Raw genomic sequence first — 10728 nt, forward strand, 5'->3', positions numbered from 1 at the left:
CGGTGACTCCATCAGCGGTCAGGGAACAGGCCGTGCACGGACCTCTGGCCTGGAGCTACCTATCATTCTATTTCACGTTTTCTCCTTCAAAGTATGGTTTTAGGCTACTACATTGTGTGAACAAGCTCTCCCAAATAAGTTCTTTAGGTTAAGATTTGGGTAAGGATGAAAATGGTATTGAGTAACACTTACTACGGATGCTTTATGACCTCTGGCCGATGGTCGGGCAGAAATCACACCAAAGAATCCTCTTGGACGCAGACATGCGTTCCCCAGCACCGCCACGGCCAGCCCGTGAGCCCCACCTGAGCAGCCACTGTGCAGAGCTGGGAGAACGGGGCACAAATGCCAAATCGCAGCCTCATTCCCACCTCAGGCGGCCTTTGGGAGGCCTTCGTGGCTGCACGTAAGGCTCGCTTCAAAAGTCTTTTAAATATATTTGCTTGAAAGGTGTGAGCTTTAAGAAGTATGAAGCTAAAAAAACCTCGGCACAGCCACACTCAAAGATGCCTTCTAACTTAAATGATCACACATAGCTCATAAAACCCGCTGTCTCAAAGACAGTGTTATCTTTATTTAAAAAACGGATAGACATAGCAGCACTTACAAAATAACAGTTCATAAAAGGCATTGTACATTGTCAACTGATAGTGTGAAAAGGGCAGGCCCCCAGCACAGCTGGTTGTGGGCTCCACGTCACAGCGCTCGCAACCACCTGTTGCCCTCGATACGACACAACCCAGCACACCCGAGGGGAGCCCACAGCAGCGTGGCGCTCCGCAGCTTCAAGCCTTTGTTCCACGTGTGAACAGTCAATCGAGTCAAGTATCACCCTCCTTAGCAGCATCTGGAGCACTCGTTGGTGTTCTGGAGGTGGCTGGTGTACTTGACCCACTTAGTTCAAAAAATCTAAGCATTCAATAAAAAACACTTGTCCCTGTCCAATGCCATCCACAGAGACGCTTCGGTTGCAGCAGAGACATGCTCTTCCACTTAAATATCTGTAAAAGCTAACGCGCGCCTCTGCCCCCGTGCACAGCAGAGAACTCGGAGCGGGCACTTGCGCACAACTGTCTTTGGTGGATGCTGGTGTGGTCACGCTGTCCCCTGCTCACAGCTCTGCTTCTTACTGCTCTGTGGAGGAGTGAGGACCCCGGAGGGGAGAGGAGAAATCCTATTTTGTTCAGACAATATGGCTTTCTTTGCTTGGGCTTTGTCCTGGGAAGAATAAAAGCGAGAAACGTCACAATGGAGGAATGCGTCCTCTGGGCTTCGCGTACCGTGTGCTCCCTCCTGAGGAGATGAGGGCAACAAGACAGCGAAGAAGCATCTAGAGTCGCTGGTCTACATGCTCTTTGGACATCACATCTAGTGAGCACAATTTTTCTTTTTCAAAGGAATTAATGGAAATGGAGTCTTTCTAGACTATCTGGAGCCTGCCTGAAGGCAGCTTTAGGAATTTACCTGGGGAACGAGGAACACGACTCACCAGCAAATCCAAGCTGTTGACGTGCGTCTGGATGTTGTGCGAGTCTTCATCAGGAACCCCCCTGAAGTGCTTCAGTTTCGAACTTCCTGTCTCCCTTATAACCATGGCAAATGGAACCATCCACTTGACACACTTCTCTATATCGCACCACTGATACCCTGCAACGAAAATAAATTTTAGGCTCCATCGGTTTGTAAGTTTAATACACGTTGTGAACGGACGGGAAAGCCAACGTACCTGAAACCTTTTGCATCAATTCAGAGGAAGAGAAATGATACAAGGCAGAAGCAGCAAGTACACCATAGGGAAATTCTAAGCAGCCAACATCCAGGACACAAAGATCTAAAAGCTGTGGAGGAGAAAAGAACACTGAAGCAGGCGGCTACCATCTGTCCCTTGTAGAGTTCTTCGGTCTCCCGCTGGGGTAGGAAGCCCCCCAGAGGTAACAGCCACTCACCTCTGCGATCTGTATGAAGATTTGCTGGGGATACTGTGGCAGGAGCACTTCATATAAGTCATTTAGATATGCAACCTGCATATATACATTCAGCCAGGACACAATGGTCAGGGGACTTAAGTGCCACTTAAGGGCCTAAAGGAAAACAGAGAAAGGTCAGACCGATGCTTGAAGAGAAAAAAAAAAAAGACATTTCTGCTCCCTTTGGGCCACTAAAGGAGTTCAAAATGCAGCCAGATTCCATGCCACAATGTGTCCAGCTGGAGAACACCTAGTCAAATGCACTCACGCCAAAGGTGGAAAAGATATTATGTATGCATTTAAAAAAAAAGACTGAAAAATTAACTTGTAACCTACCTTCATAATGATTAATTCCATGCTGAGAATCTCCTCTCCTGAACAAGCCCCATCCGTTACATAAGCAAACTGGTGTAGCTTTGGAGGGTAGATTTCCTAAGAGGAAAGAGAAGGGAGAAAGGACTAGCAAATTTCTCTAATAGTTTTAACTTACAATGTACATCCAAAATCACTATTTTTAGTATGCTAGCATGGAAAGAGAGAGAGAACATCACGGACTAAATACAGAAGCTATTCCACTGGTCAAAATGCATTCATTGTGAAAGAAACCAAACGCCCAACATTAGCAATAAATAAAGACATAAATACAGCTTTTACTCCGTGGCGATATTTTTGAAATTTTCACCTTATTAATACCTTTAGCAACACGTTTGAAAGTTGGCCTACCCACCCTTCTCATCACATCAAAATTCTAATCCTCTTCGGTCAAAGTTCAATTTTTTGCCTTAAAGTAACTACGTTAACCTAAGCATTTTATATACTCACTACTTCCCTCACTTCTTGGTTAATTTCTAGCCCTTTCTGCTTGTATCCTTACTTTAGATGACCTCAAATTGGGAAAATGTAGACAAACAGTTGGCCTCTTCCAGTCATCTCAGGGGGTCTCAAGAAATAGCATATGCTACATAACAAATATTTGAAAATAATTTACCTCAAGTTTGGCAGCAATAAATAAAGATGAAATCCCAATAAGCTGTAAAAGTGTTTTTACAATATTTTGTTGTGTTGCCATATACCGATCAAAGAAATCCTGTGCCAAGTAAAATGTCTCTCTGTGAAGTTTATAGACTTCGCACACCTGAAAAAAATATTTAGTAAGTTTTAGAACAGTTACTTGAGGAAAAAAGAAGGACAAAAAACAACTTGCCATGAGTTTTGGTGAAGGACAATATAACCAAATCAAGAGAGAGAACTCTGCTTTTCTGAAGGGACTGTTACCTGGCTTGTCCCTAAGCACAGTGCAAGGCTGGAACTCAGAAGGATTAAGTGTTCCATGATCTATATAAGAGTAAGGGCAAATGTGCGTAGGCTGGTCAAGCAGCATTTTCATGGAAATGCCGTGAATGATTATCTCAAACTATAAAACTAGGACCATGCCTGCCCTGCCCACCTCACAGGACTGCTGAGAGATCAGGTAAGGTGGTGTGTAGGAGGGAGCTGAAGAGGACCAAGGAAATAGCAGACTGCAACTCGTCACCACCATCTGATGTCTGATTATCCACAGAAAACTGCCATTCCTACACAGGCCTTCCCATGTGGGAGTGCAATTCATGGGGTTAAAAAGTAGAAAAGGCACCGGAGAAACGACAGGATATTGAGAGAAAATTCCATCACCACTAAAGAGTATTTCTAAAGTCCAGGTTGAGGCATATTTGAAGTCAGTTTTTATAAAGTAATACCATTATGATCTGATCAGAAGTGAAACTAGAGTTTCTGTCCTCTCAGGAACAAACTCTCAGACCTATGTCACCCAGCTCACAATTGGGCACACGGCCTGAGCACCGCCTTTCCCACACGCATGCAGACTTCCTGGCTGGGCTCAGGGCTGAGAAACAGCACCGCTGCAGACAAGCCTGCAGTTTTGTTCCACTGAAGACAGAAAGGTTACCATTCTTTTCTATCCTTTCAATGGTATTACGTGACTTTTTGGATTTACTTTCAGAGAGAAACCTTCCTTAAAGTATATGGCATCACCTACACTATACAAAATAGAACTTCTCCGTCACCACATCTTATGAGCTGAAGCCTGGGAGAGTAAAGTATACTGCATCTAATGTTTTGAGGAGTGATAAAATGTCTCAAAGGGCCCAGAAGGGCTATGTGCCATAGTGGGCCTGCAGTGGGCAACTGGAAGGCCTGTAGTTTTAAGCAGGCAGGCCTGACAAAGAACTCAGTACAGGAAATGTTAAGGTTTTCAGAGACCAATTTTAAAAAAGCAAATTAATAATGGTAAAAACAACTACCTTTTCTTGCCTACTATTTCTACTTCATACAAACTCCGCAAGGAAAATACTGCTAGAAAATATTACAGATGAGAAAACCAAGATTCTAAAGTTCAGTGACTTGCCTGAGAAGACATATACACGGTGAGGTGGCAGCAGGGAATTGGATTCTAAGGTGAGCATAACAGGGGGGCACATACCCCCAGAACATAGGCTTTCCAAAGAGTACACAGCAGTTTGTTTTTAGGGAATATTTAGACCCTTAGTTTCCCCAGGTCCTTTTTCATAAAATGGATCCACCTGAGATTCCTTCAACATCACAAAGAAAGCCCACTCTCCTCCCCCAAGGCTTCCAGGCGTCTAGGAAGCACCCCTTCACCGAGGCACCACTGAGTCACCCACACTTCCTCTCAGAGGGAGCTGCACTGCCCATACAATATCACTCTTCATGTTTAACAATTCCCATCACAATTTGTAATACTCGTTCTTCTGATCAATTGTTGCAGGGAAGTCTGACAGTGTGACCAGTAAAAGATGTGAACGGTATATTTGGTTAGGATGATATTCTGTGGGGAAGGAGAAATGGATTCCAAGGAGTTAAAAAGGAACCATGTAAGCTTTCTGACTGTTAAAGATAAGCCTGTTCATATATTTTTAAAACTTATGATAGTGGCTATCAAATAGCTGTTATCTGCATTCCACTGGATAGATTTAAAAGCAGTTTAATTAACGAAGACCAAATATCAATATTTACAGTTAAGTGGAAAATAGAACTTTTGTAATTCTTTGAAGAAAAAAATGAGAGGCCGACTTAAAAATACCTAAGAGGTAAAGAGACTTCAGAAATTCTTCTAAGGAAGAATGCAAGCAAAACGGCAATATATATACCCCAGCTTCAGAGACACACAATGTGTCAATGGGATCAAACATAGGAAGAGATCATAATAGCACAGAAGATTCTGGAAGCGGTCAATGCTTCCAGTCCTCAGGAAGACTCAAGCTCACCTCCATTAACCAATCCAGAAGAATCGCTCGCATCTTAGGCTGCAGGAGAGGGTGCCGCTGCATTAAGTGCTTATCCCTTAAGTATGTCTTTTCCTTGTTTAGCATAATTTTCCAGACCTCATCTCTATTTGCCCAGCTACAAAAAACAAAACCAAGTGAAAGACAAAAGGCAGGTGTCAGTATGCGTCCACACTAACCGGGTGAGATTGTGCACAGGAGTAAAAGATCTGGAAGGCACACGGCAGGCAACTTACTTCAGCATAGGCAGTGGTGAGGCTCTGGAGAGCATGAAACTCTGCGGTCCACACGTGGAACTTGGGGATGCCGGCTCGCCCTCTTCTTTGTCAGGTGTGGGAATCAAGGAGCAGGGGTTTTCACACACAGAATTACCGTCCCAAGTCTGTAAAAGAAAAAACACATTTTTAAATGTTTGATATGAACCAGCTATTTTACGTTCATTGATTTGTAGAACAGCCAGTAAAACAGAAACTGTCTTCACACTAGACTGCAATCTCCAGGCCTAAATACATATTTTGGACTAAATTAAGATGAAGATGGGACGCATAAGTAAAAGCCACAGTCATGACTCCGAGCTTTCATTTCACTTGTCACTGGCTTAGGAGTCTATGCAGTGAACATCTAAGACAACTACAAAGTCAGTAGCATTTCGTCCTCCACATTGTCACCCTCAAACACATACCTGATCAGTAAGACAGGCCCAGGAGGGGTTAAGACAAAATGCACACGGCTCTTCTATTACAAAAAATGACAACAATACCAACGATACAAATCCATTTGCAGCTCAGTAAGATATTGGGCATAACTTCGAAGGTATGCGTGGGATTACTTGGTAACAACCGAAAGGTTTGTTTTTTTTAACAAGTATAGCTAGTCTACTAAAATTTCTTAAAAGTGAAAGGATTTCCAATAAAAGTATTTACATGAGCACTCCACATTCACAAGTGTAAAAGATCAAAATGCAAATTGATTACCACCTATCTTTAAAATCTCCCCATCTTAAAACAAAAACCCATCAAATGTGACATCTTTGGGTTGCAAGACTAGCCTAATATATTATATAAGGGGGACCTTTTGTTTTCCTTAACTCAAAACAAAACAAAAAGCATCTCTGCCTAATTAAAACCAAACCCAGGAATGGTCACAGGATATACTAAGAAGTCTGTGGAGATAGAAGCCAGATACCCCTGAAGACCTTTGAATCCTGCCCCTAAAGTCTTGTACAGAATGACTCGAATAACCGATAAGTGAATAAACCATCATTAAAAACCCAAACAATATGCTTTTCTTTCAAAGATTCCAGATACTTAATTTTATTCAATTTTCAATATTTGGAAAATACTGAGGTCACTTTGCCATTTAGAAAATTTTCTTTTTCAAACTACTCTGTTTATCGTCCTACTCTGAAAAGAAGCCTATGATGGATTTTTTTGAATTTTAAGAGTTATTCTGTTGACAATGTGGCAGGTAATAATGCAGCAAGATTGGAAGCCCTGTGGAAGTCTGAGACGCTCAGCACTTTTTTTTGTTTTTTTGTAAGCAGACAGCTCATTGAGGTTGACTAGAGAAGAAAAGGGACAACAGGATGACTAGAAATGAGCATGGGGACTTGGGCTCCAGGTGCTACCTGGATAACAGGGTAGAGTGGGGCTCTCATGGCATACCAGCTACTTTCAGAGACAGCCAGAGCACTTTCGGTGTGCTGAGAAGAGCAAAGCAGGATAAAGCTCTTCTCCACCCAGGGTGCAAAGAATTGGGCATGCAAATTAACCATGACAACTCCTGCCAACAGCTGTTCCAGAAGGGCAACCTCCCCTTCCAGCGCTAGTATCATGTGCTGGTAGCATTTCCTTGACAAAAAAAGGGCCACATAACTGCTTCAAGTTGCTCTTCATTCAAGAATGAATTCTAGCTGTGAAGGCAGAAGCTGGGTGCCACCCTCCGCAGCCAGATGGCTGAAAGAGCTGAGAGCAGCTTTGGGGAGAAAATGGCAGCAGTTTCCAACCCGCAGTTCATAGACAAACTGGATGACCCACAAGAAGACACGTGGTTAGGCAAGTTTTAGGACCCAGCGTATGAAGCACGATGTGAAGTCTATGTCCTTTCTCTTGAGCGGATACTGGGTTTTAAAGGAGGCCAGATCCATCTGACTTTAGGAAGGAAAGGGATAAGGGCAAGAGACCAATTTTGACTATTTCTAACCACCCCTGACTCCTTACGCCTCTTTTAATTAAGAACAGAACTACCTATGCAAAATCAGGTGCTGCAAAGTGACTAACAGAAAGCCCAGGATCCACTTCAATAACAAAGGTGGGTCTCATGCAAAAAGTTAAACAACGAAACAGATATACTGAAGGGATTTTAGATAAAAGGGTAGTCTTGTCGTTAAGAAAGGCCTAAGATAAGAATCAAAGGTTCTCTGTGGTCCTGATGAAGCAGTTATAAGGAGTTTAGGATAATGCCCACAAATAGCTCAAGGCTGTTGTACTGGGCTGAACTATAACTCGTGAGAAGAATTCGGTGTAATTAATAGGCAAAAGGGTTGTTACCCCAAAATTCTAGTTTCATGAATCTACACAGAGAAATAACAAGACAACGACTGCTAAATAAATAGATGGACAATTTTCAAGCTATCCGCTCTACAAAATGTGCAGAAACCTGTTGTCACTAATCTCTGAATAACCATGAAAATTCCCTCTAGTTAGTGGGAAATGATATGGCTATTCATATACCAGAGCGATCAACTGTCCACAGTTTAGGGATAGGACCACAGCACCATTTTAGGCACCCTAGACTGCTCTGATCCTCCTGGAGAACAGAAACTACTCTAAAATTCTAAGAAGTTAATATGGATGCCTTTGTTTCATTCTCACTTGGAAAATTCAATTCAAAAACAGTTGGCAAAATAAACAATTTTGAGTTTCACAAAGTAGAGATCCATTTTATCATGCCCCACAAAAAAATCACCCTACTTAAAGTTTATTTTTTAAAGAAGAAAGAATTGTCTTACTTCCTTCCCTAAAGTGAACTATTTCTTCATCTAACGAGAAGGAAATCATCAACCCCCTTGTTCAATATTCAGTGGACCTCCCCAGAAATGCTAATTACTAGGGTCTTATGTGCAGTGAAAACTGTTACTACAAACCTACTGCTTTAAAGCTCTTCGCTCTTCCAGAACCAACTGCTATGGCTGTTGCTCACTGTCCAACAAAGTGATGTGCTGCCCATTGCTAACCTAGTTGGGACCATTGCTCTCAGCTCAAATACTATTCCTGCTCAGCTTTTCTCCATGATAGCGTCAGAAGGTCTGACCCGCTAGTTTGGAGATAGGCTGCTTCCCCTACTGGACCCATAACTACAGTCTCCAGCCATTTCTGGAGGTAGAGAGATAACACAAGCTTTTTCTGCTAGGAACTTCTGATATTGTAATGATATCATGAGCAGGCAGGAAATTGGCGGTAACTCCATGATGGGGACAAGAGAATGAACTAGTCAAAAAACTGTGTTGAGACACATACCATCACACAGAATATTCCACTAATACTCTGGCTGAGGCCAGGTCAAGCCCCAGACAGCAGTGATCACTGTAGGTAATTGCTGGATGGGCTGAGAATGCCCCAGAGTGAGGGAAAGTTAGAAACCTGACCTAAATGGGGTAGGAGGTCCTTAAACACCATGATGTGATGGAAAGACAGAAGTGTGGATGGGGAGAATTCATGGTTACTTATGAACACACAGAAAACCCCATCATCACAGTTACCCAGAGTGTCAGGAGCCTTCCCCCAATTCACCAGCCTAGAGACAGGGCTTTAGGATGGACTCCGCCCCTGGCTTGCACAGGACTCTGGGTTACTTTCTTTCCTCTGAGTCTGAGTTTCCTCAAGGGCAAAAGGAGAGGACTGAGCTATTCTATGTCCGTTCTGGTCCTTCCAGACATCAGCGCATGTTTGTAATCTCAAAGGTGCTGGTGAGGAACCCAAGACCTTCCTGGAGTTCCAAGGCTGGCGGAGGTCAGTGCCACTGATGGGCACAGAGCTCAGCCATAGGCACTGTGGCCATAGGTAGAGAAAAAGGCCTTCAGCGGGAGGCAAGAGAGATTAAGACTCCACGTAACCCACAGAGAGCAGGAGGCCCTCCACCTAGGCCCAATCAGCAAGTGTACCCACCTGACCGCCGCACTGGCTTCTCACAGTCCTGTCGATTTTTGCAATCTCTTCATCTGGATCCTGCAAGAACTAACATAAAGCAACCCCCACCCACCAAGGAAACACACCAAATAGTCCAAAGACAAAAACAGAGAGACAGAGAAGAAGGAAAAAGTTGGTTAGGTTGTGGGCACCATTTCTGTCAAATGCATTCCCATTGACCCCCTATCAATAAACATGTGGCAGGGCCCAGTCTGGTTCCCAGGTAAGACTTGGGGGGGTCTCCTCCCCCACCTGTCTCCTTTGTACTCACAACAGCCACATTTGCCTTCCTTTTCCTGGAGCGAACAGAGACATCGGTGCCACTTTCCTCCTTCATGGTGTCCCGTTCCTTCGCATCCCTGCAAAGCCAGGGTGACACAGAGGTCAGGGTGAGTTCTCCCCAAATCTGGGTTCACCCCTCCCCCACCACTGAACACCCTTCCCGTCCCCACAGCGACAGGGCCACTCACCTCTCCCTCCTCTCCCTCGGCATGGCTTGGGGCGTGGGATCAGGTCTCAGGCCTTGGGGGCACAAACCGGGCAGTGGGGTGAAGAGGACTGACCGGGGTGGGGGTCTAGGGCCGGCGAGCCGGGCCCGGACACCCCTCCCCCTCCCGCGCGGGCGGCGGCAGCGGCGGGAGCCTCCCGGGCCGGTCAGGAAAATGGCCGATGGGCCCGGGTGGCCTGTCACCCGCGGCGCCGCCAACAGTCTGCGATGCCGGGTCCGAACCCGGGGGTGGGGAGGCCCGGACGGCCCCGAAATTCCCGCCGGCCCATCGCCTCCCTTGCGGCCCGGGCTGCCTCAGTCTCCCCCTCAACATCCCCCCCTCCGGTCCGTCTCTGAGCCACCCTACCGGGGCACCCACCCGCGCTGACGCCTCAGGGACCCGGGGACCCGGCCTCGCCCCACCCCCACCCCGACCCGGCCAGACCCGGCGCTGTGGGAGTCCTCGCCACCGCCGTCCCGCAGCTCGCGACGGGGCCCTTCCCCGAAGCCGTCTCCGCGGCAGGCAGGCGGCACGAGCCGAGGCCGGAGGCAGGAGGCAGGAGGCAGGCGGCAGAAGCGAGCGGGAATCCGGGAGGCGGGAGGCAGCGGCGGGCCGAGCGCGCGGCGGTGGCGGGATCCGCGCCTGCCCCCTACACCGCGCTGGCGGCCGAGCCGGCTGCTCCTGCGCCCGGCTAAGAGCGGGACATTTAAAAATCCCTGCGCGCGGAACCGGCCCCCGGCCCGCCCTCGCACCCTCCCGCCACCCTCCGCCCCGCCCCGGCCGG

The 10728-nt window shown here is 46.2% G+C and overlaps 1 protein-coding gene across 1 annotated transcript; it reads right to left on the reverse strand.

Moving 5' to 3' along the window:
- Positions 1-551: 551 nt before the first annotated feature.
- On the reverse strand, positions 552-10697 carry CCNE1 (cyclin E1). Its single transcript, XM_034638106.1, has 12 exons — positions 10446-10697; positions 9927-9978; positions 9728-9815; positions 9436-9504; positions 5506-5651; positions 5252-5387; positions 2956-3102; positions 2304-2399; positions 1947-2081; positions 1727-1838; positions 1490-1647; positions 552-1218 (listed from the first exon to the last, which is right to left on the reverse strand). Exons 2-12 carry the CDS (start codon positions 9947-9949, stop codon positions 1096-1098), a joined length of 1233 nt encoding a protein of 410 aa, XP_034493997.1. The 5' UTR covers positions 9950-9978; positions 10446-10697; the 3' UTR covers positions 552-1095.
- Between the last annotated feature and the right edge of the window lie 31 nt (positions 10698-10728).

The sequence above is a fragment of the Ailuropoda melanoleuca genome, chromosome 12 (assembly GCF_002007445.2).
Source record: "Ailuropoda melanoleuca isolate Jingjing chromosome 12, ASM200744v2, whole genome shotgun sequence".
Classification (NCBI taxonomy): Eukaryota; Metazoa; Chordata; class Mammalia; order Carnivora; family Ursidae; genus Ailuropoda; species Ailuropoda melanoleuca.